The sequence below is a fragment of the Notechis scutatus genome, chromosome Z, assembly GCF_049901735.1.
Source record: "Notechis scutatus isolate UNSWTSFEM ecotype Mainland chromosome Z, rNotScu1.2, whole genome shotgun sequence".
In the NCBI taxonomy this organism is placed as follows: domain Eukaryota; kingdom Metazoa; phylum Chordata; class Lepidosauria; order Squamata; family Elapidae; genus Notechis; species Notechis scutatus.
In genome coordinates this window covers 120,775,269-120,800,774 of record NC_142025.1, presented here as the reverse complement: position 1 = coordinate 120,800,774, position 25,506 = coordinate 120,775,269, and the positions used below count along the sequence as shown (strand labels likewise).

The 25,506-nt window shown below is 46.5% G+C and overlaps 2 protein-coding genes across 2 annotated transcripts in view; one reads left to right on the top strand and one right to left on the bottom strand.

The window, feature by feature from the left end:
* Positions 1 to 235: 235 nt before the first annotated feature.
* Positions 236 to 18,884, bottom strand: ELP5 (elongator acetyltransferase complex subunit 5). The gene is given in 9 exon segments (XM_026690047.2): positions 236 to 1,162; positions 2,644 to 2,744; positions 4,890 to 4,997; positions 6,613 to 6,764; positions 6,767 to 6,805; positions 9,223 to 9,449; positions 15,303 to 15,383; positions 17,716 to 17,776; positions 18,690 to 18,884. Coding segments are annotated over 9 exon segments (930 nt in total). The 5' UTR covers positions 18,742 to 18,884; the 3' UTR covers positions 236 to 1,053.
* A 710-nt stretch (positions 18,885 to 19,594) lies between these two features.
* NEURL4 (neuralized E3 ubiquitin protein ligase 4) overlaps positions 19,595 to 25,506 on the top strand; it is a 54,560-nt gene continuing 48,648 nt past the window's right edge. The window contains 6 exon segments of the mRNA XM_087947403.1: positions 19,595 to 19,862; positions 19,864 to 19,891; positions 21,628 to 21,664; positions 21,667 to 21,711; positions 21,714 to 22,004; positions 24,583 to 24,648. Coding sequence (XP_087803529.1) covers positions 19,624 to 19,862; positions 19,864 to 19,891; positions 21,628 to 21,664; positions 21,667 to 21,711; positions 21,714 to 22,004; positions 24,583 to 24,648 — 706 coding nt within the window. The 5' untranslated portion in view covers positions 19,595 to 19,623.

Below are 25,506 nucleotides of genomic sequence, written 5' to 3'. Positions count from 1 at the left end.
GGCCACTTTTAAGACCGGCGGACTTCAACTCCCAGAATTTTTGTTGGCTGGCTGGGGAATTCTGGGAGTTGGAGTCCACCCATCTTAAGAGTCCTCCAGCCTGAGAAACGTTCTTCTAAGTCAGGTGTTTATATTTCCCCCAAAGATGCAGTCAATTAAGTCGCCTACACCACCAGGCATCTGTGCAAAAAAAAAATATACATATTCCAAGGCAAAATTTTAAAACGCATCGAAATTATATCAACAAAAGTGATGGTTTATTGTTTTAAACTTTACAGAAGACCGACTAAGAGGACTTAAAAGGATTTGGGTCTGGCCAGTCTATGGAAAAGAAGAATTAGGGGCGAAGTGGTAGCATGTATTTCAGTATTTGAGGGGCTGCCCCAAAGAAGAGGGCAGGGTCAACTTATTCTCCAAAGCACCTGAAGGCAGGACAAGAAACAAGGGATGGAAACTAAGTAAGGGAGAGAAGCAACTTGGAAATAAGGAGGAATTTCCTAAAAATGAGAACAATTAACCAGTGGAACTGCTTGCCACCAGAAGTTGTGGGTCCTCCAACACTGGAGGTTTTTAAGAAGAGGCTGGACAGCCATTTGCCTGGAATAGGATAGGATCTCTTGCTTGAGCAGGGGGCTGGACTAGAAGACCTCTAAAGTCCCTTCCAGCTCTGTGATTCTACTCTATTGCAGTAAGAGTCTCACGGAGCCAGTCCTGTTAGCACTCAGGTAATTTATTGGCTGCCCAGCTAGGAATCTCTCCTTCCTCGAAAGGACGGTTAAACCAAATCTCTCTCTCCACCCTCAGCAAAGCGATCCCGACCGATTTCCTGCAGGTCACTTTCTTACTCCTGTCTCTTTTTCCCCCACAGGAAGCAGGAAATCTGGATTGTTTTTCTCTCTTTTCAGGTGGCCCCCGGGTTCCAGTCCATTCCCAGTGCCCAGACTGGCTCTGTCTGCCATCATTCCCACGTTGCAGAGGAAAGCAGCTCTCCGGGAAGATGTAAAAGGATCCCGGTTCCAGATCTGGGGGGGGAATCAGTCCCCTGTTTCTCCTTCACACGTCCAAATCGTCATCAGGATCTTCATCGTCAAAATCATCGGCGGCATCTGGTTCGTAGTAGATTTTGCCTTCCTCCGTCGACGTCTGCAGGAGAGAGGATTTCCTGGGAGGGGAGAAGAAAGCACACATTACACACACGCACACAAAGTATATAATATTTGTCTGTCTGTCCCTCTGTCCTCTCCCTCTCTTTCACACCTCTTTATCTATTCATCCATCCATCCTCTGGAAGTGGTGGGTGCTCCATAACTGGAGGATTTCCTGAAGGGATTGGACAACCATTTGTCCCCTGCTTGAGCAGGGGTTGGACTAGATGACCTCCAAGGTCCCTTCCAATCTTTCGATTCTATGGTCTGTCTATCTAACCTTCCCCCTCCCCCATCTATTTACCTACCTACGTGTTATCTATCTACGTGTCTGTCTGTCTCTGTCTCTCTTCCTATCAATTTATTTCAAGAAAACATCCGTCTATCTATTTCAAGAAAAGATCTGTCTATTTATCTATTTCAAGAAAAGAATCTACGGTGTCTACCTACCTACCTACCTTCCTAACTGTTATCTATCTGTCTACGTGTCTGTCTGTTTCTGTCTCTGTCTGCCAATTTATTTCAGGAAAAGATCCATCTATCTACTTCAAAAAAGCATCTATACCTTTCAAGAAAAGATCTATCTGTCTATTTATCTCTCTCTCTGTCTATCGATTTTAAGAGAAGATCTATTTCAAGGAATCTATCTATCTATTTAACTAATCTTGAGGTCCTTAAGAGGAGATTGGACAGCCATTTGTCCGAGATGTTATAGGGTCTCCTGCTTCAGCAGGGGGTTGGACTAGATGACCTCCAAGGTTTCTTCCATCTCTGTTACTCTGTCATTCTACTTAGTGATGACACTGATGTGCTGCCTACCTCACTATCCCAGCGACTCCTAACGGCAAGAAGAACCAAGATGTGTTCGACGTAACCTCACAGATAAAGTAACCTACTTTATTTTTTATTTATATATTTGCACGCCGCCTTTAGCAATACCCTGAGACATACCCACTTCACAGTGCTCTACACCGTCTCTAAGTGGTTTACAGAGTCAGCCTCTTTCCCCCAACAATCTGGGTCCTCGTTTTACCCACCTCGGAAGGATGGAGGGCTGACTCAGCCTTGACCCTGGTGGGATTTGAACTGCCAAATTGCAGGCAGCTGGCAGCCAGTAGGAGTAGCCCGCAGTACTGCACTCTAACCACTGCACCACCAGGGATCTTATTAGTTTTACAAATAACTTAAGGTGCAAACATATCCAACACGCCCTTCCTCCTCTTTTCCCTACAACCACCACCCTCTGAAGTGGATTGGGCTGAGGGGAGGACTGGCCCAGTCCCCCAAACTTCCTTCACGCCTAAGATGGGACTAGAACTCACCATCTGGTTATTGGCCCAAAGTCACCCAACCAGCTTTTATGCTAAAGGTAGAACTAGAATTCACCCGTGGCCCTTTTTGGCGGAGCGAGTCGGGCAGCCGGTAAATTTTAACCCGTGGATAAAATGAAATACGTGAGAGGAAACGACAAAGGGATTTTTTTTAAAAAGGCCCTTACTTTTCCTCGCTGAAGTGGTACGGGAGAGGCACCGATTCCCTGGCTTGGCGCTCGGCCTCCGTGAGATGCAGATTGAAAGTCAGGCGGGCCGTCGGATCAACCTGGAAAGATCCCCGAGATCAATGGCATCCACGGATCGAAGGAAAGAAAGAAAATATCCCCCTGTGCCGATCTGGGGGCTGAGTTTAAGCCCAGTGTTTTTCAGACCTGGCAACTTTTAAGATTGGGGTGGGGGTGGGGGCTTCAACTCCCGGAATTCCCCGGTCGGCCATGCCTATTTTCCTTTTTCTTCCTCCTATCCCTTTAAAACGGAGAGATGGCAGAGGAGGGGATGGTAGAGAGCAAGCGGGCCACCATGGGAGGGGACGTGTCCGAAGGAGAGCATTAGCGCCAGGGAACGCCGGGAGTTGAAGCCTACCCATTTCCAAGTTGCCAACTTTGAAAAAACCCTAAAGAAGAGAAGGAACGTGGGTGACTGGAGGGCGATCCCAAGGAAGATGGGGGTGGACTCATTCTCCAAAACTTTCAAGGGTAGGACACAAACCCACAGGCGGACAGGTTTTGGAGTGGAGGGGTCCAAATTTGAAATGAGGAGGAATAATATCCCATCTCACAGCCAGAATACTGAAGGGATGGAAAAACTTCCCTTCTGGAGTTAGGGATGCTCCATCGCTGGAGGATTTCAAGCAAAGACTGGACAGCCATTGGTCTGACGTGGTGTAAGACCTCCTGACTTGAGGTCTAGGGGTTGGACTAGAGCAGCGGTCGCAGAACGAGCCACAGAATCAGTGCCAACTCATTTGAACGACCACCTTGGTTAGTAATGGGAATTCTGGTCCCCTAGAGTGGCCGTTAAGTCGACAATGTTGCATTATTTCTAAAATATCTGCTTCTATTGCATTATTTCTAAAATATCTGCTCCTATTGCATTATTTCTAAAATATCTGCTCCTATTGCATTATTTCTAAAATATCTGCTCCTATTGCATTATTTCTAAAATATCTGCTTCTATTGCATTATTTCTAAAATATCTGCTCCTATTGCATTATTTTTAAAATATCTGCTCCTATTGTGTTATTTCTAAAATATCTGCTCCTGTTGCATTATTTCTAAAATATCTGCTCCTATTGTGTTATTTCTAAAATATCTGCTCCTGTTGCGTTATTTCTAAAATATCTGCTTCTATTGCATTATTTCTAAAATATCTGCTCCTATTGTGTTATTTCTAAAATATCTGCTTCTATTGCATTATTTCTAAAATATCTGCTCCTATTGCATTATTTCTAAAATATCTGCTCCTATTGTGTTATTTCTAAAATATCTGCTTCTACTGCGTTATTTCTAAAATATCTGCTCCTATTGCGTTATTTCTAAAATATCTGCTCCTATTGCGTTATTTCTAAAATATCTGCTCCTATTGCGTTATTTCTAAAATATCTGCTCCTATTGCATTATTTCTAAAATATCTGCTCCTATTGCGTTATTTCTAAAATATCTGCTTCTACTGCGTTATTTCTAAAATATCTGCTCCTATTGCATTACTAGCTCGATCCCCGTGCTTCGCTATGAAACTCTGTGGTGGGGCTTACTTTTTTGGGGAGGAAAATAAGGGGGGAAATTCTGCCTCTGCCTACCAGCGTCCATGCGTATTCATCTGACTATCGTCTTGTCCGTGTGGGAGAGAGTGGAGGGCTGTTTGGAAACTGAAAGGGTATTTGCTGGGTGAGCAGGAAAGAGACAGCAAGGGCGTGGCACAGCTCAACTGTTCTGTACTAAAGCTGCTTGGTGCTGTGAAACTGAAACGAAAACGCCTCTCCTCTCTTCTGCTTGTGTTTTGCCTTCGGAAGAGATTTCTTTTCTGGTGGGGAGGGGGAGCAGAACTCCTTAGCATCAGAGCGTGTTAATAACAAAAACAACAACAATATAGGAAATACACTAAATGCTCTGAGGGTCATTTGGAAAACTCCTTTCTTAGTGAGCCCCTGGGAGCCAAGAGGAACAGACGTGCCAAATTTCAAGTTTGTAGGCTTGACGATTCTGGAGATTTTGTGATGATGCATGGGTGATATATATATATATATTTAGATATATATATTTCTAAAAGATCTGCTCATGTCTTCAAGCAAACCTGCCCCCCCTGCTTCCTGGATTTCTTTGCTCCTGACAAAGACCCCACCTGAATCCCCCCACCTCCACCAAACCAAACTCTGCTCCCAATTCATCTGCCAGAAGCCCAAGGCACATACTGCGATGAGTTCCCGTCCTTCTGCCTCATCCTCTCTGCAAACGCCTTTCGGTGGCAGCTCGCCGAGGAATTTGAACCCGAACCCGGGGAGGATGCTGAAGAGCTCCGTCTGGGGAGGGAAGGGCAAGAATGAGTGGTGGGGTGAGGGAGGTGGAGGGGATACGAAGAAGAACCTGCCTCGCTTTTCCTTGGCAAAGCACAAATCTCCCGCTCACTCATAGGCAGTCCTTGACTTATGACCACCGTGGAGCCCAACGTTTCTGTCGGTAAGTGAGACAGTTAAGCGAATGGGGGGCCCCGTTCGACCGCCACTGAATGAATCCCTGCAGCTGTTGTTAATAACGCAGCCCGACCTCCCCATCCACTTTGCGACACGGCGACCGTCGTAAAACGCGAACCACTTGCCAAGCCGAGTTTCGATCACGCGAGCTTAGGGACGCTGCGACAGTCGTTAAGTGCGTTAAAACGGCTGTGAGTCCCCCCCCTTTTTTTTTTGGTTGCTGTTATACGTTCGAACGTCACTAAAGGTTGCAAGTTGTATTACCATTGAAGGAACTCAGGTTTTGCGTCCTTGTAGACTGTGGGAGGGGTGTGTGTGTGTGTCCAACTTTGGCAGCTTTTAAGCACCTGCGGACTTCGACTCCCAGAATTCCTCAGCCAGCATGGCCACCATCTTGCGTGCGGGGAGGCGGGGGGGTGCAAGTTGGAATGCTAGTCCTCATGGTTACCCTTGAGGTGTTTCCAAGCAAGAGGGGTGGCGAATAAATTTGATAATTAAATAATGAAGAAAATGCCATTCGGCCTCCGTCTCGGGAGGCCTTGCCCTTCGGCCTCCTTCCCAAATGTCCAGGTGGCATTTTATTTTTTTATTTTTTTAATGATAGGATATTGAGAAACTATTTATTTCAAGGGCATCTCAAGCAATTGATGGCCTTAAGCAATTAATCTCAGGGACTATCATCTATTATAGATCTATGTTCCTATGCATAACCTACCTCTCTCTACTTTTCCTTCCTTCCTTTTCTTCTCCTTTTCTTTTCTCCTTCCTTCCTTCTTCTCCTTCCCATCTTTCTTTCTTCTTCCCTTCCTTCCTTTTCTTCCCCTTCCCATCACCTTCCTTCTTTCCTTTCTTCCTTTTCTTCTCCTTCCCATCTTTCCTTTCCATCTCCTTCCTTCTCTTTTCCTTTCCATCTCTCCTTCCTTTTCTTCTTCCCATCTCCTTCCTTCCTTCTTTCCTTTCCTTTTCTTCTCCTTCCTTCCTTCTTCTCCTTCCCATCTTTCTTTTTCTTCCCTTCCTTCCTTTTCTTCCCCTTCCCATCACCTTCCTTCTTTCCTTTCTTCCTTTTCTTCTCTCCTTCCCATCTCTTTCCTTTCCATCTCCTTCCTTCCCTTTTCCTTTCCATCTCTCCTTCCTTTTCTTCTTCCCATCTCCTTCCTTCCTTCCTTCCTTCCTTCCTTCCTTCCTTCCTTCCTTCCTTCCTTCCTTCCTTCCTTCCTTCCTTAGCAACCTTCCTTCTTTCCTTCCTTCCTTCCTAGCAACCTTCCTACCTATCATCTATCAGCCAGGAAGAACAGCTCAAAAGTGAAACTCCGTTCCTTCCTCATACATTTAACAGCGAAGGATGAAAAGACGTTTCCCTGCATTTCCGACCCCAGAACCGAGCTTTGGCCGCCTGCCGTGCCTTCGCCCTGGGTCAAAGCGGCCCTGCCTGGCCCCCTCTCACCTTCTGCAGAAGCTGGCTTCCCCTCTTCCTATGGAGGACGGCGGCAGTTTGAGGAGTCCCCTCCCCACCCCGTCCGCTCCTCGGTCCCGGCTGCAGGGCCACCACCAGGCGGGCCAGGGCCTTCAGTACATCCAGCTGGGCTGGCGGGTGCAATCCCCGTGGACGAGGGCCACAATCCGGACAATTTTCAGCCCTGCGGAGGAAAGGAGGTTTTGGAGGAAACCCCAAGCGGCTCGCTCCCTCGAGCGGTCTCAGGATTCCCTCAGACCCTGAGGAGATTCACCGGGAAGAGAGGAACAGAACCGGGCGGTGGCTGAAGTCCAAAAACTGGGCTTCCTTGTGGAGTAAATTCTGTCTGTCTGTCTGCCTTTAATCAATTATAATAGATCAATGGTCCTGTGTATCTATGGAGCCTCGGTGGCGCAGTGGTTAGAGCGCAGTACTGCAAGTTGCAATTGGAACTGCAATGGGGCAGTTCAAATCCCCCCAGGCTCAAGGTTGACTCAGCCTTCCGTCCTTCCGAGGTGGGTAAAACGAGGACCCAAATAGTTTTGAGAGGGCTGTAAAGCGGTATATAAGTCTAACTGCTATCGCTCTTTCTTCCTCCCTCCCTCCCTCTCTCTATATATACACATACACACCCACACACAAAGTATACCTATCTATTTTCTTTCTTCCTTCCTTCTTACCTATCATCTATCTAAGAAATCAATCTATCTATCTATCTATCTATCTATCTATCTATCTATCTATCTATCTATCTATCTATCTATCTATCTATCACACTTAGACTTATACACTGCTTAACAGGGCTTTTACAGCCCTCTCTAAGCAGGTTTACATAGTCAGCCTCTCGCCCCCAACAATCTGGGTCCTCGTTTTGCCCACCTCGGAAGGAGGGAAGGCTGAGTCAACCTTGAGTCGGTCAGGTTCGAACTGCTGGCAGTGGCAGAGAAAGAGAGAGAGAGAGAGACAGAGAAAGAAAGAAAAGGAAGGAAGGAAGGCAGACTGAGTTAATCTTGAGCTGGTCAGATTCGAACTGCTGGCAGCGGGCAGAGAAAGAAAGAGAGAAAGGAAAGAGAAAGGAAGGAAGAAGGAAGGAAGGAAGGAAGGAAGGAAGGAAGGAAGGGAGGGAGGGAGGGAGGGAGGGAGGGAGGGAGGGAGGGAGGGAGGGAGGGAGGGAGGGAGGGAGGAAGGAAGGCTGAGTCAATCTTGAGCCTGGTCAGAATCGAACTGCTGGCAGGGCAGAGAAAGAAAGAGAGAAAGGAAAGAGAAAGGAAGGAAGGAAGGAAGGAAGGAAGGAAGGAAGGAAGGAAGGAAGGAAGGAAGGAAGGAAGGAAGGAAGGAAGGAAGGAAGGAAGGAAGGAAGGCTGAGTCAATCTTGAGCCTGGTCAGATTCGAACTGCTGGCAGTGGGCAGAGAAAGAAAGAGAGAAAGGAAAGAGAAAGGAAGGAAATAAGGAAGGAAGGAAGGAAGGAAGGCTGAGTCAATCTTGAGCCTGGTCAGAATCGAACTGCTGGCAGTGGGCAGAGAAAGAAAGAGAGAAAGGAAAGAGAAAGGAAGGGAAGAAGGAAGGAAGGAAGGAAGGAAGGAAGGAAGGAAGGAAGGCTGAGTCAATCTTGAGCCTGGTCAGATTCGAACTGCTGGCAGTGGGCAGAGAAAGAAAGAGAGAAAGGAAAGAGAAAGGAAGGAAGGAAGGAAGGAAGGAAGGAAGGAAGGAAAGAAGGAAGGAAGGAAGGAAGGCTGAGTCAATCTTGAGCCTGGTCAGATTCGAACTGCTGGCAGTGGGCAGAGAAAGAAAGAGAGAAAGGAAAGAGAAAGGAAGGAAATAAGGAAGGAAGGAAGGAAGGAAGGAAGGCTGAGTCAATCTTGAGCCTGGTCAGAATCGAACTGCTGGCAGTGGGCAGAGAAAGAAAGAGAGAAAGGAAAGAGAAAGGAAGGGAAGAAGGAAGGAAGGAAGGAAGGAAGGAAGGAAGGAAGGAAGGAAGGAAGGAAGGAAGGAAGGAAGGAAGGAAGGAAGGAAGGAAGGAAGGAAGGAAGGAAAGAAGGAAGGAAGGAAGGATGAAAGGAAGGCTGAGTCAATCTTGAGCCTGGTCAGATTCGAACTGCTGGCAGTGGCAGAGAAAGAAAGAGAGAAAGGAAAGAGAAAGGAAGGAAGGAAGGAAGGAAGGAAGGAAGGAAGGCTGAGTCAATCTTGAGCCTGGTCAGATTCGAACTGCTGGCAGTGGGCAGAGAAAGAAAGAGAGAAAGGAAAGAGAAAGGAAGGAAATAAGGAAGGAAGGAAGGAAGGAAGGAAGGAAGGAAGGCTGAGTCAATCTTGAGCCTGGTCAGAATCGAACTGCTGGCAGTGGGCAGAGAAAGAAAGAGAGAAAGGAAAGAGAAAGGAAGGGAAGAAGGAAGGAAGGAAGGAAGGAAGGAAGGAAGGAAAGAAGGAAGGAAGGAAGGATGAAAGGAAGGAAGGCTGAGTCAATCTTGAGCCTGGTCAGATTCGAACTGCCAAACTGCAGGCAGCCGGCAGTCAGCAGCCTGCCGTACTGCTTCCAAACCACTGTGCCCCCGAGGCTCAATCTCCCCCCATTCTTCCCTCCCCACGCACCCCTTTTCACTCACCAGCCACGTTCGCTCTCCCGGGCAGCTGTGCCAGCACCTGGCAGACAGAGGGGAAGGGAAGGCGGAGGAGCGGCCAGCTGAGGGAATCCAGCACGAGCGTGGTGGGTCCCCGTGGGGTGGTGGCCAGGCAGGATGCCAATTCCGAAGCGGAGAATACCGCCAGGGTCAGGCCGTTGCCCCTCCCGGACCAGCCCAGGGGATCGGGGAAAGCATCGTGGAACAATATCCTGCAAGGAAGGAAGCGCTATAGGCAGTCCACACGCCGAACCCCAAATTTCTGATTGCTAAGCGAGACGTGCGAAGTATTTGACTCGCTTTACGACCTCTCTGGCCACGTTGTTAAGCGAGGCAGGGCTGAAAGTATCAGGCGGCTATGAGGATGCTAAAAAAACGGTCGTAAGTGTGAAAAACCTGGTCACAAGTCCATTTTTTTTCCCAGTGCTCAACGGTCACTCAAGAAATGGTTGTTTAACCAATAAAGTAGAATATTCGTTGCTCGGGGTTGAAAGAAAGGAGTCCTCAATGGCCTCTGAGCTCGGTTGCTTCCTTGCAGACATTTCATGACCCAACTATTATTGTGTACCTTGCTGGCTGTGTACTGCACACCGAACCACAAAGTAAGTGACCCGCCCAATGTTACAGCCAAACGTTTATAGCGTTGAGTCTAAATTTTGGACCGGCTCACAGTGGGCAGCCAAGAAAGCCAATGCAATCCTAAATTGCGTTAACAGAGGGATACAATCCAGGTGAAGCGGGGTACTAACACCACTCCATAAAGCCTTAGTAAGACGGGAGGGCAGAACTGGCGCCACAGCGGTATGACGTGCGATCTTGAGGCTCCGCTGACAGACTGTCCCACTGGACTTCAACCATCCCGCAGAGACGGTGATAAGAGAAGGGCGCATCCTGTCGATCCCGGGGACATCGCAAAGTCCCTGGCAGAGCCAGGAGAAGCCCTTTTTGCCAGCGGCGGAGAGGCAGCCATTCAAGCTGCTTGAAGCTGGGACAGCTCCGGAAGGGAAGAGATCTGGAAAGTAAGTGTGTTAGTTTGGTGAGATGAACTTCTACTTATTATTTTTTTTTGAAGAGAACACCCTAAAAGACTTAAAGCGAAATTAAAATTGAGGATAAAAGAGGTTAAGAGGCGAGATTAAGCTAAATTTAAATGGAAGGGGTTGTTTTTTTCGTTTTTATTGGAACTTGGAATTTGGTTATTAAAGCTTCACAATTTTAAACTGGACTGGTCTTTTTCTCTAATTTTTTTTACTTTTTATATAAAGTCTCTTTTGACTAGGACCCTTCTTTTTCTTTTAGCTTTTTCATTTGAGGGTGTTTTTCCCCCCCTAAAAACTTTGCTTTTTCTTTTTATCTATTCCTGTCTTTGGATAGATGAGGGGAAGTGAAAGTGTAAGTAACACTGCCATCTATAGGTTTGGATACATTGGGTTTTTTCCCCTCCTTTTTATTTGTTTATGCATTTGTGTTACATTCAAGGACTCCGAGCCTTTTTACTGAAAAGATAGTGGGATGAGCATGGTGGATTGTTTATACAGGTGCTCCTCTGTGAAACTACTGATAGCCAGAGTCTGGAGTTGAAGTTGAAAGAAAGAAATATTGAAGTGACCTTGAAAATAGAACTCTAAATTCCGATTTGATTAACCAAAGAGCCTTGGACATTTAAGTGGCCGTGGCTTGCTCCCAATTAGAATTGCTTTGTTATCCTTTTTTTTTTTTTTTACTACCCCTCCAGCTGGATTTTTATGTTTGAACTTTAGCCTTTTGATCCAGGAAATAGAATATATTTTTTCCTGGAATACTCTACCCGAGTATTCCTGGAATACTCTACCCGACTCTATAGTTTCTTCCCCAAACCCCAAAAACTTTAACCTTAGACTGTCTACTATGGACCTCACCCCTTTCCTAAGAGGTCTGTAGGTTGCGTGCATAAGCGCACCAACGTGCCTACCGTCCCTGTCCTATTGTTTCTCTTATTCTTCTTTTATTTTTCTTATATGTACCCATTTCATGTATTCACAACTATGTATACACTTATACTTATTATCTTGTAAACAATTGGCAAATCAAATAAAAAAAATAAAAAAAAATATTTTTCCTCCTTTCCTTTTCTTTCGCTCTACCTTTTTTTTTTATTAAGGGGAATACACAGACCTCTATTTTTTAATTTTTAATTTTGTTTTTTCGAATTTTTTCTAGTTTTTTCACCCTCTCTTCTTTTTACATTTTTCTTTTCTTTTTTTATATAACTGGAACCAATTGGATTAAAGTATACAAGTGCCTGAAGATTCTTCCTTTTTTTCTTTTTCTTTTTTATTGGGGTGACAGTTGTCTGCCCTTGCCTCTTATTCCTTCTTTTTTTTTTTTTATCAAGCATTACAAGATGAGTAGAAAAATAGCAGCTTCAGCTTCTTCGATACCAACATCTTCCTCTTTACCACCTGGAGGACAATGATCAATACAGATGAAGCTGCAACAGGAGAAGGAGAAGGAAGTGACACTGAAGATGATTATGCAAGGAATCCAAAATATACAAGCAAAAACAGACAACATTGAAAAGAGAACGGGGAATATTGAGCAAAGAACAGAAAAGACAGATGAGAAAGTTGAGAATATCCAACAGATGATGATGAAATGTGAGGACAAATTCAAGAAAATTGAAGAACAAGATATACAAAGAGATAAGAAAATTGGAGATATTGATAATCGATTGAGTGAAGTTGAAAGAGACAGGAGCAGATCTTTGGGATGGAAAATAGACAGGTCAGAATTTCATCTGAGATTCCAAAACATAGAAGAAGAAAACAGTGAAAACCTTGCTGAAATAATGACAGAAATCCTGGCAGAAGTGTTAGAGATAACCAAAGAGAAGATGATGGATGGAATGGATGAAGTGTTCCATGTCTATACAAGATGTGCAATGAGAAATAAATTACCAAGAGAAGAGCACATTAGATTTACAAAGAAAACTATCAAAACACAGATACTCCAGGTGGCAAGAGAGAAAACGCTAAAGTACTGTATAAAGACAAGTAAATTGTGGTAATGAAACAAGTACCAAGAAGAGTGAGAGAGATGAGAAGAGAATACTTATTTCTGACTAAAGAGTTACTCAAGAATGGAGTAAATTACAGATGGTTAATACCAGAAGGTCTCATGTTTACCTGGCAGGAACAAAGGCACAGAATTGACACAATTGAAAAAGCTGAGCTATTCTATCTAGAATATTTTAGAGGAAAGGAGGAAGATACAAGAAAAGAAGAGTCACTAATCGAATTTTAAGAGGAGTGTATAACAGCAACTGAAAAAGAAGAAGGAGCAGTAGGTGGTGTACCCAGGGAGCAATGAGAACTAAGATCTAGTAGAGCAACAAATCCTTCTTATAAAGTCTAAAATGGATGAGAGAAAATTGATCACAATTAATATAAATGGACTTAATTTAGCCACTAAAAGAAGAAAAGTATTCTATAAACTAGAGAAATTAAAGTTTGATATACTCTGCCTGCAAGAAGTACATATTAAAAAACATGAATATATATTGAAGCAACAAAAATTAGGAAAATTATTTACATCATTGACACAATGTAACAAAAGAGGTGTGACCTTATACATTAGAGATACAATCCCTGCGGAACAAATTTATATAGATGATGATGGAAGGATTTTGATGGTGGAGATAATGGACAATAATGTAAAAACACTCTTAATAGCAATATATATAACAGCAAGATGCAGTACACTGAAGGAGGATAACTATCTTAAACTCAAACAACAGATTGCGACAGATTTGATAAAATGGGAAAACTTGCAATTATCATTGATTGGGAGAATATCTACAATTAAGATGAATGTATTGCCTAGAATTTTATATTTATTCCAGACAATTCCAGTCAGATTAGGGAAAGAGTTTTTTGAAGATCTAAATAAAATAGTGTTAAAATACATTTGGCAGGGAAAGAAAGGGAGAATAAAACTTAAACTATTACAAGATGCAAGAATAAGAGGAGGATTCGCTTTGCCCAATTGGGAATTATATTATCAGGTGACAAATTTGATGTGAGTAAAGGAATGGATAACATTAAGGAACTGTAGATTATTGACCCTAGAAGGACACGACTTGCTGTTGGGATGGCATGTTTTTCTTTGGTATAAGGGAACTAAAACACAGGGGTATTTTAGAAGACATTATATTCGAGAGGCATTGTTTTTAAACTGGGAGAAAATAAAAAAGCAAAATTACTTAAAACTTCCATTATGGATATCTATTATTGAAGCTTTTTCTTATCCAATAACATATAAAAAGGAACAAACAGTTAGATATGGTAAGATACTGAATGAAAAGGGTGAACTTAAATCTATGCAAGCGCTGGAAGAACAAGGTATAAAAATGAATTGGTTTTCATATGTACCAATACAATCTAGATTTGATAAAGATCTTAAAACAGAAGGTTTCTATGATAAGTTGACTGATTTAGATAAAATTTTGATGGGTACTGATGAAAAGGTAGTTAAAAAACTCTGCGGACATTTATTAGAATTTAAATTAGAGGAAGAACAAGTTAAAGAAACGATGATTGCTTGGGGGAAAAAATCGGATATTGGTATTGATTTAGAGAAATGGTAAAAATTGTGGTCCCAAAATTATAAAATGACAATGTCAACTGCTTATAAAGAAAATTTGTATAAGATGTTTTACAGGTGGCATCTACCCCTCCGACGAGAATTGCCAGAATGTTTAAGAACAAATTGGATAAATGTTGGAAATGTCATCAGATACCTGGCTCATATTACCATATGTGGTGGACATGTTTGGATACAAAAAGATATTGGACTAAAGTCCACACATGGTTGGAAAAAATGATAAAACAACACATAGACTTTAAACCAGAGATATTTTTATTGGGAATCATACCGGAAATATACAACAAAGAATTGAAATATTTGATTGTAAATGTTTTAACAGCGGCTAGAATTGTATTTGCTAAGAATTGGAAAAATGAAAAAATACCTTTGCAGGAGGAAGTTATTAAGAAAATTATGGACTGTGCTGAAATGAGTAAATTGATATTTGAAATTAGAGAACAAGAAGATAAACAATTTTATATGATATGGGATTTATTTTACCAATGGCTAGATAAAAAGACATGGCAATGAAATAGACTAAGTTTCGTGATAGACGATCAATAGATTGATATAGAATATAATATAAAATATATAACCATTGGATAAATGTACAATATAAATTTATAAGAAAATCTAGAATATCTCATATAAAATGATGGAATAATAGTTTAGTCAAATAACTGATAAATCTATAAGCATATACTAGATTGACAATTTGAGAACCTATATAACTTTTAAGGACTATGAAAGAATAGCACAAAAGATTTGTAACCAACTGACACACTGTATGTATGTAATTGGAAGATGGTTTTATTTTTATATATTTGTTTGTATATGTTTGTCTTAAAAAAATAAAAATATTAATAAAAAAGCCTTAGTAAGGCCACACCTAGAGTACTGCATCCAGTTTTGTTCACCACATTATAAAAAAGATGTTGAGACTCTAGAAAAAGTGCAGAGAAGAGCAACCAGGATGATGAGGGGACTGGAGGCTAAAACATATGATGAGCGGTTACAGGAACTGGGCCTGGCTAGTCTAGGGAAGAGAAGGACCAGGGGAGACAGGATGGCAGTGCTCCAATATTTGAGGGGCTGCCACAGAGAGGAGGAGGGGGTCAAGCTATTTTCCAAGTCATCCGAAGGCCAGACAAAGAATAATGGATGGAAACTGAACAAGGAGAGATTCAACCTGGAAATAAGGAAGAATTTTCTGACAGAACAATCAATCCATGGAACAGAAGTTGCCTTCAGAAGTGGTGGGAGCTTCATCCCTGGAGGCTTTCAAGAAGAGACTGGACTGCCCTCTTGTCAGAAATGGTATAGGGTCTCCTGCTTGGATGTGGGGTTGGACTAGATGATCTACAAAGCCCCTTCCAACTCTGTTCATCTGCTCTCAAATCTTTCTCACATACAAATACAAGCACACACAAACATATACTTACTGGGAGGTCACTTCAGTGCTCAGCCCATCCTTGAATTCCAATTCTGGGAGGTCAAAGCTGAGAACGTGGATGGACTCTGCCCTAGAGAGAGAGAAAAAATTAAGGTGTGGTTACAGCAACAATGTTCACACTAAATGGGAAAAGAAACCTGTTTTGAATAGAATACCTTTATCGTCATTGCATTCAAAATACAATGAAATTTGAAAGCTACTCGGTGGAGGGCCCTCCAAACACCACATCACAATCACACTACACAGTATTTAAAAATTAAAATAATTAAAATAATAATAGTAATAATTAAAAACTTAGTCTAAAACCTATTTAAAACATATATTAAGTTAGTTTAAAAATGCCACTTTATACATAGGACTAAATCACAAATGTACTGTTTGATTCAAGGCAATTATTGCCTTGGGAAAGAAACTGTTTCTCAGTCTATTAGTCCTCATTTTAAGACACCTATAATGCCTCCCTGATGGTAACAGTTCGAAATATGAATGTCCAGGATGAGAACCGTCTGTGGAGATTAATATGAATGTCCAGGATGAGAACCGTCTGTGGAGATTTTTAGTGCTCTAGAGAGGAGTCTGGTCTTTGCAATCTCTTCCAAAGAGGAAAGAGAGCAACCAACAATTTTTTTTGTGCTGTGTTTATAACTCTCTGGAGCATCATCTTATCCACTGCAGAGCATCCAGCGTACCACACCGTTACACGGTATGCCAAAATGCTGTCGATGTTAGAACGGTAAAAAGTAACCAGCAACTTCTCACCCAGACCGCTCTTTTTCAGCAGCCTCAGAAAATGCAGGTGCTGTTGGGCCTTCTTTGCAGTGGCCATAGTGTGGACCGACCAAGTAAGGTTGCCAGAAATATGAGTTCCTAGAAATTTAAAACTATGAACTCTTTCCCCACAGTCTCCATTGATATATAGTGGGAGAGGCTCTGCTTTGCATCGTCTGAAGTCTGTAATCAATTCTTTGGTCTTTTTGATGTTCAGGGTGAGGTTATGACTCTTGCACCACAAGACCAGTCTGAGAACCTCTGACCTATAGGCCGTTTCGTCTCCTCCTGATATGAGTCCCAACAATGTGGTGTCATCTGCAAATTTTATTATAGAGTTAATGGAACAAGAGGGAGCGCAGTGGTAGGTGTAGAGTGAATACAAAAGGGGGCTCAGCACACAACCCTGTGGAGAGCCAGGGCTGAGGGCAAGAGTGGAGGAAAAATAGCTGTCAATCCTAACAGTTTGGGGTCTGTTAGTAAGAAAGTCCCAGCAACCAAATGTAGGTTAGTCCGCTCTATTGTGTTCCCCGTAGCAACCTCTGGTTGTGAAAGCTAGACCTTAAAAAAGGCAAAATGGGAAGAAAAAACAACTCATTTGAACTGGGGGTGGTGCCTGTATTGTCCTCGGACAACCAACTACTGGAACTATAGGTCCCTGGAAGGCAAAATCACTGGAGAAAACAATTGTGGTGCCAACAATTGACAATTGGGGCACCTTCCTTGGCTACTGTGCATTTTAATTCATACATCTGTAAGACGAGGTGTAGCCAATGGGGGACAAAACTGTTGAGGTTCGCCAGCAGCCTGTGCACACGGCAGCGGAATCGGAGAGTGGGGAAGAACAGGGACCAGACTCAGGCGAGGGTCCTGCGTTTGATGCAGGGATGGGGTCAGGACCATCTGGGAGTGGGGTGCTGCCTCCAGAGCCTCCGGAACCTGGCAGCAGCAAGGCAGAGGAACAGAGGGAGCCTGTTCCCAGTGTGCGTATGCGCAGAGCTGCTAGAAGGCGAGAGCAGCTGAGACAAAAGGGGCGACTCAGGAGTAAGGCTGGGAGGTTATTGCCCCTCCCATAAGGGATAAAAGTCAGGCTTCAATGACGAAACCTATGCAGGAAGCAAGGTCGTTTGCTCTGTTCAGATTAATCCTTGAAGCTCTGTGTGGACTTTGTACTTTGGTTGGGTTTTTCTCTTTACAGTTCATTTGGCACTTTAGTTGTTGGCAGCAATTCAAAGGAGAGAAAGGTGGGTGCTTATCTCGAGGGACTGTTTGGGACTCATTATGGGCTGGCAATGAACATAATTCCCAGCTGTTGAAATAAAACCAGAGCTGTTTGGACGAAGCGTGTGCTTCATTATGGTCTAGGGAAGCATTGGTCAAAACAGAAACTTCCTATGTTCTCCCAAAGCTACCTCTGGTTGTGAAAGTTGGACCTTAAAAAAAGTAAGACGGGAAGAAAATCAGCTCGTTTGAGCCGGGGTGCTGGAGAAGGCGCCTGTGTGTTCCTTGGACAGGTGACTCCCAGCTATTGGCAGCTGGCATCAAGCGTAGGAGGTCGTTTAGGCAAGCCAAATGGGTGGCATATACATCCGATACAGCGATAAATTGAAAGCCTCTGGGAGTCTCCCACTCACCGCTGGGCGGCAGCTGTGATGAAGCTCTTCAGCAAGGAGCGGCCTTCGCAAGCAACTGAATCTGCCAGAAGGAAAAAGCAAAGTTGGGTCTTTTGGGTTGAGTCTCCTGGTTCGGTTTTTAAGAGTCATTCTTGATAATATTTCAATCCTGTGTTCTTTAAACCTTCTATTTTTTTAACCTGTTCTATAACCTGCAAGTTGCTCAGAGTCACCTTGTAAGGGAGACGGGCAGCATAAAATGTTGCAATATTAATAATGAAATAAAACAAAAAAACCCAGGAGGGACACAGACTGGTCAGCCAAAGCATCTCTCTTGAGCACTCACGAAGAGCTGCTTCCTCCTGGACACTCTCTGCCTTCCTCAGCTGGCACTCCCATTGGAGGGGGGGACCCTGTAGAGGATGGGATGCCACTAGGAGATCCCTGCATGTGACAGACTAGTAAAAGATAACCTATGGGAGGATGGGGGGGCACCAGGTGATTTCCCGCACATGCAGATCCCCTGAAGGGGATGAGAGGCCACCAGGTGATCCCCTGCATGCAACAGACCACTGGGAGATCCCGAAAGGGATGGAAGCCCATCAAGGGGATCCTCTGCACGCAATAAGACCACCAGATCCCCTGCAGGAGGTATTGGGGGCACCAGGAGACCCCGCCCTTGCATGTGATAGGCCACTGTGCAGGGATGGGAGGCTAGCAGGAGATCCCCTGAAGGGGATGGAAGGCCACCTGGTGATCCCCTGCATGCAACAGACCACCAGGAGATGCCCTGAAGGGGATGGAACCCTATCAGGAGATCCCCTGCAGGAGGGATGGGGGACCACGAGGAGATCCCACAGCTCCAAGCTAGACGCCACTAGCAATCCCCGCCCCTCCAGCTGTCCCATAAAGGGGGCGCCCCTCCGCCGTAGCTTGCGAGGGGGTGGGGAAAGCCTCGGCCTCGAGAGCCGCCCCCTCCCCGACCAGCCCCTCACCCTGGATGAGGATCAGTCCCTCGGCGGCCCCGGACAGCAGCGCCTCCAGCATCCCTTCGCGGCTCTACCGCCTCCTCGGGACTTGGCTCCAAGCGGCCGTCGCCCGCGCGCCCTGGTGACGTCACCGCGTCACGAGGGGAGGAAGAAAAAACAGCTGCGTGTGGAAAGGCCGCAACGCCTTCTCGCCTCTGAGGCCATAGGTGGCTAACGGAGCGCCTGATTGGGAAAAACAAAACACCTCCCCGCCCCCCATGGGTCTCCCTTCGAGCCTTTCGCATTTTTCTCTTCAAAATAGAGTTGGGGGAGGGCAGGAGAGAGGTTTCGGCGCCATATCTGCCCGGCTGAAGCCAAACACGACTGAAAGCCGCTTCAGATTGCATCTCCACCCCACCCCACCCCTCGCTGGACCCAGAGAAGCTGCTACAAAGCCCATGGTGCACGCGCCCGGGAGAAGCGCCAGGCGGCAACGGGCCTCCCTGTCACATCCCACGGGGCGGACACAAGCCCCGCAAAGTAGACCCCCAGGCGACCCAGCGGCCGAGAGAAGGGTTGCAAATCGCCTCGGCCGTCAAACGCGACGCCGTTGCTAAGCTGAGCGGGCCTGTTGTTAAGGACGGCCGTCAAGCGCGGCGTTATTAGAAAGCGAAGATACTGCTAGGGTGAGAAAGCAGGTCGTCAAGCGCAGCCCGGTTGATAGGCAGGAGGCCGGTGGTCAAGCAAGGCCGTCAAGCGCGGGCCAGTCGTGAAACACGGCCGTGGAAAGGAGCCCCCGTTGCTAGGCAGAGCGGCCGGTCGCCAAGCGCCCGTTCGTTGCTAGGCAGTCCGGCGCGGCCGCTCAGCGCGCGGCGTCGTTTCAGGCAGAGCCGGCGTGTCGTCAAGCGCGGCCGTCGCGCGCGTCCGGCGCCCTCCTGCCGCCAAGCGGGGCGGCGGCGCCATGCCCCACTGCCGTAAAGCGCGGCCGGGCGCCCTGCTGCTGCGGGGGCCTGGTCGGGGCGGGATGCTGGGCGGCGGCGGGGCCGGCGGGCGGCCGGGGGCCTCTCCGCTGCCGCTGCTGCACCCGCGGACGGGCCGGCTGGTGACGGTGTCGCGGGGCGGCCGGAGCGCGGCTCGCTCGCAGCCCGGCCAGGAGTTCAACCACGGGCTGGTGCTGAGCTGGGAGCCCCTCGTTTCGGGCCCTCTTCACCGTCCGAATCGATCGGAAGGTGACGGAGGGGGAGGAGGAGGGCAGGGGAGGGGTCTCCGAGTGAAGGCCGAGGCGATTGGAGGGCGGGGGGTCTCTTGGGGATGGACATGCGCTGTAGGTGGGGGAGGGTCTCGGGGGAGGGAGGCTGCAGGAGGGGGAGGGGTCCCCAAATGAAGCCTGAAGCAATTTGGGGAGGGGGTCTTGGAGAAGGAGAGGGCCGCTGAGGGATGGGGAGATCCCCGGGGGTCTCAGGGGAGGGGCTTCAGGAGGAAGGGGGAATTGGGGGTCTTGGGGATGGAGATGCTCTGTGGGAGGGTGGAGGACCTGGGGGTGTCTCAGGGGAGGGGGCTGCAGGAGGGAAGGGGTGGGCAAAGGGAGGAGGAATTGGGGGGTTCTTAGGGGGGGGATCCACTGTGGGAGGAGGGGAGGGCCTGGGGGGACTGCAGGGGAGGGGGCTTCAGGAGGGGAGAAGGAGGGCAGGACAGGGGTCCCCGAATGAAGCCTAAAGCAATTTGGGGAGGGGGTCTTGGGGATGGAGAGATGTGTTGTAGGAAGGCGGAGAGCATCAGGGGGTCTCAGGAGAGGGGGGCTTCAGGAAGGAAGGAGGTAGGCAAGGGAGGGGGAATTGGGGGTTCTTGGGGATGGAGGTGCGCTGAGGGAGGGGAAAAGACCTGGGGGAGGTCTCGGGAGCGGGGTTGCAGGAGGGGAAGGAGCAGGGGAGGGGTCTCCAAATAAAGGGGGCTGTCAAAGGGATGCAGGAGGGGAGACCCTCGGGGGTCGCAGGGGAAGAGGTCGGAGGAGCAGCCACCCTTTCTTTGCAACCCCCAGGTTTTCCCCCAGGGGTTGAGGCAATGGTGGGGGGTGCTCGCCGGGAAGGGGAGGGGTCTCCAAAAGAATGACTGGGGGAGAACTGGCCAGCTGCCCTCCTTCCCTTTCTTTAGGAGGCAAAGCCCTGGGGTCCCAGGCGGGGCTGCATTAGCAGGGACAAGAAGCCCCCAAATCAGCCCAAAGCCATGGAGTGGGGGGCAGTCTTGGACCTATGGTGGGTGAGACCCTCGGTCGGGGTGGGGGGTCACAAAGGGAGGGGCCAAGGAGCAGAGTGGAGGCTGGTAGTTCCCATACCAAGGCCAAGCCAATAGAGTGGGGTCCCAGGGGAGGGGCTGCAGGGAAGAAGAGGGCAGCAGTCCCCAAATGAAGGATGCGCCAATGGGGTGGGGTGGAGTTGGGGGTGGGACTCCCTCAATGGGAGGGGGCGGAGCCTCAGGGATCATAGGGTGGGGTCCACAAAATATGGAGGCAACTGGGGGGCTCTTGGGTGACTGAGCTGGGCAGCTGCCCCCTCAGAGTCTGGGGGGCAAGGGGGAGCTGGAGATGCAGAGCTCCCTCCCTCCATGGCGGGGGAGAGAGGATACCCCTCCTCTTCTGTCCCTCCCTCCCTCCTACCCATTTCTTCCCTCTTTATCACTTCTCTCTGGGGTACAAAATGGGGTTTGGGGGTTGAACCCCAAAGAAAGGGACTCCTGGAGATGCCCCCACTCAGAAAACAGTCACCCAGGATCCAGGCTGGCTTCACCCAGAACTCTTTCAAGAATATTGACCCCACCCCCACAAGAACTCTTGTCACCCCCCAAAATCCCTGGCCGCTGGGTTTAAGCTCCCCCTGCTTGAGGAAGGCCTGACCCCACCCCGAGCCCCCCACCGCTGACGCCGAGTGCGAATCCCGACACCCTCCCCTTCCATCCGCTTTTCCCTCAGGTCAACTCCTGGAGCGGCTCCTTGGAGATCGGGGTGACCGCCTTGACCCCAACCACCTGGACTTCCCCAGCAGCGCCACCGGCCTCAAGGGGGCTCTTGGATCATCTCCGGCTGCTCCGTCCTTCGCGATGGGCGCTCCATCCTGGAGGAGTACGGTCAGGACCTGGACCAGCTGGGCGAAGGTGACCGGGTGGGCATCCAGCGGACGGCCAGCGGGGAGCTGCACCTCTGGGTCAACGGCCAGGACTGCGGCGTGGCGGCCATGGGTATCCCGCCCCGCGTCTGGGCCGTGGTCGACCTCTACGGCAAGTGCACCCAGATCACGGTGGTGCCAGGGAACGTGGAGGAAGCGGAAGAGGGACCCTCCCGCGATGAAGGTAAAAAAAAAAAAACCCCTCCCAAAAAAAGATAAAATAATGTTACATATATTGACAGCGGCCAGAATAGCCTATGCGCAACTGTGGAAAGAGCGTATGGCCCCAACGGAAGAATAATTAATTTTACAAAATATAGCAGAGATGAGAATTGGAAAAGATGGCTAGAAGAGAAACCTCAAAAGAGTGATACGCAATATGTAAACAGATAGACAAATAAGTAACAATAGTAATTTCAACTAAAGGAAATATAAACGATATACTGTAGAATAGAATAGAATAGAATATAGAATATAGAATAGAATAGAATATAGAATAGAATAGAATAGAATATAGAATAGAATAGAATATAGAATAGAATAGAATACCTTTATTGTCATTGTAATTCCACGAATACAATGAAATTTGAAAGCTACTCCAGCACAGTGCTCCAAACACCACATCACAATCTACAGAGTATTTAAAAATTAAAATAAATAAAATAAAAAATATGTACGAATAGTGGACGGAAATGTATGATAATGTTATACGTTGATACAAAAGCTGTTGAATAATCAAACTAAGATCTGTACTGGTGGAAAACAATAAAAATTTATTAAAAAAAAAAAAAAGAAAGCGGAGAATCGGCAGAGCCGTTGAGGAACCGGACAAGAAAAATAACACAGTAGGGTTAGGGCCACGCATGAATGGGGCCATCATTTAGCGCCACAGGTGAACGGATAGAGTGGGGTGCAAGTGTAAAGAAAGCGCGGGTATTTTTCTCCAAATCTCCGCATTCAAATGTGGGTGTCAGGGCTCTGACTATACACCCCATTCAAATCATTCAAGTCTAGCCGCATCTCTCAGGGTTTCCTTCCTTCCTTTATTTTTCTTTCCTTCCTTCTTTTCTTTCTTTCCTTTCTTTATTTAGTCATGGTTACGTGGTGTATGGAGGTGGTGACCTTTTGAGAGCGGGCTGCAATGAAATTTCATTTTAATGTATACCGATTGGTGTATATTCAAAGTGACAATAAAAGTTGTTTTAAGTCCGGGAGGGCGGGGTGTCTTCCAACTTGACCGCTTGGAGGCTTGGGGGCTTCCAACTCCCAGAATTCCCCCTCCAGTCAGGTTAGCTCAGGAACCCTGGGAATTGCACATCCACCAGTCTTCAACTTGCCAAGTTAGAAAGACCCTTGTTTTAAATCTTAGTAAGACTTAAAGACACACCTGGAATCCTGCAACCAATTTTGATCACCCAGTCAGAAAAAAAGATGTTGGAGACTTGGGAAAAAGTGCAGAGAAGAGCAACTAAGGTGATCAAAGGCCCGGAGAGTAAAACATACGAAGAACGGTTTCAGGATTTGGGTTTGGCTAGTCTGGAGAAAAGGAAGACTTGTTGGGGGTGGGGGGACACATGATAGGAGCCTTCCAATATTTGAGGGGCTGCCCCAAAGAAGAGGGGGGGGTGTCAAACTATTCTCCAAAGCTCCCGAAGGCAGGACAAGAAGCAACCGATGGAAACTGACCAAGGAGAGAAGCAACTTAGAACTCAGGGAAAACTTCCTAACACTGAGGACAATTAACCCGTGGAACTGCTTGCCACCAGAAGGTGTGGGAGCTTCATCCCTGGAGGCTTTTTTTTTTTTTAAGAAGAGACTGGACAGCCATCAGTCTGGAATGGTGTGGGGTCTCCTGCTTGAGCAGGGGGCTGAGCTAGAAGACCTCCAAGGTCCCTTTCCAGCTCTGTTCTGATTGATTGATTGAATTCTGGGAGTTGAAGTCCCCCCCATCTTAAACACTGGTCTTTAAAGAACTAATGTGGAGGATTTGGGACCAAAGGAAGGGAAGGGAAGGGATGGATATTTCGGTGCCCTGGTTTGGCAAAGGGACTGCTTTAAATAGCTCTCCCTGGACAGATCTGCGGGACGATTCATCCCCTACGGCTACACCCCTCTCCGGCACTTTGCTGCCTCGAAATACAGGCAGTCCTCCACTTACAACAGTTTGTTTAGTGACCAGAGTTACAACGGCACTGTGGGGGGAGTGACTTAGGTCCGTTTTTTCACACTCGCAGCCTCCCCAAACTCGGCCGCTTGGCCACTGACTCGTTGGTTACGACGGCCGGCGTGTCCCCTGATCCCCTTTGGCGACCTTCTAACGAAGTCAGTCGGGAAGCGGAATTGGCTTCCTAACCACGTTGCTCCCTTCACAATGGCTGTGGTTTGCTTAGCGGCCGTGGCCAGAAAGCTCGGAGGATGGGGCAAAAACTCACTTGAATGACTCTCCCGCTTAGCCAGAGGGACCAGTCATAAGCCGAGGACTATCTGTGTCAGGTGTTGGCCGGCAAGAGAGGGGAAAGGTCTGCACAGTCACCCATTTTAAGGGTGGGAGCTCACCGTGCCCCGAGAGTCTCTCCTGGCCTCCCATACGGAGCCATCTTTTTAAACCTCCTTGGGGGGTTCTTGGCTTGCCCCTTCAGGACCTCCTGAGCTAGCATTCCTGGCTTGTTCCTTTGCAACACGGCCTGTGGTTGCTCTCGGAAGCACCTCTGACATCTTTTCCTTCCTCTTCCTCCTCGTCGTCTTCCTCCTCTTCTCTGTAGCCCTGGAAGCGCCTTGCAACCAGACTCGGCCGGATAAATTTCCTAGTAGCCTGGAATCGGAGAACGGTGAGTCACTGGAAATAAGGGGGAAAATATGTTATGTTATGTCATATTATATTATATTATATTATATTATATTATATTATATTATATTATATTATATTATATTATATTATATTATATTATATTATATTATATTATATTTATTATATTATATTATATTTATTATATTATATTATATTATATTATTATATTTATTATATTATATTATGCTATGCTATGCTATGCTATGCTATGCTATGCTATGCTATGCTATACTATACTATACTATACTATTACATATAGTACATACATATATACATATATATAAATAAAAATATGGAAATAAGGGGGGAAATATATGTGTGTGTGTGTGTGTGTGTGAACGGCTGTGAAAGTCTGAAACAGCTGTAAAAGTCTGACTCACAGACGAACACAATAGACAAGCCTGATGATGGCAGATGAGATTCTGCCGAAACGTTGCTACAGCTTTAAAAGCACAACTATAATGACGTGGAAAAATACCCGAACAAAGCTGAATACCGTGTGTGTGTGTGTGTGTGTGTGTGTGTGTGTATGTGTATGTATGTGTGTGTGTATGTGTGTGTGTTTGTGTGTAGTGTATGTGTGTATATATATAATGTGTGTGTGTGTGTGTGTGTGTGTGTGTGTGTGTGTATATATATATATATATATAATTAATTTGTAGGTTTCAGCAGCCCACCGGCTGTCTTCCCTTGCAATATGAAGCATTGGTTTCTGCCATCATTTTTACAATCTGTTTTCCCTCCTGCCTTTATTATTCTTATAAATAACTGGAGTCAAGGAGAGAAGCAACTTAGAATTAAGGAGAATATTTTGACAGTGAGAACAATTAGCCAGTGG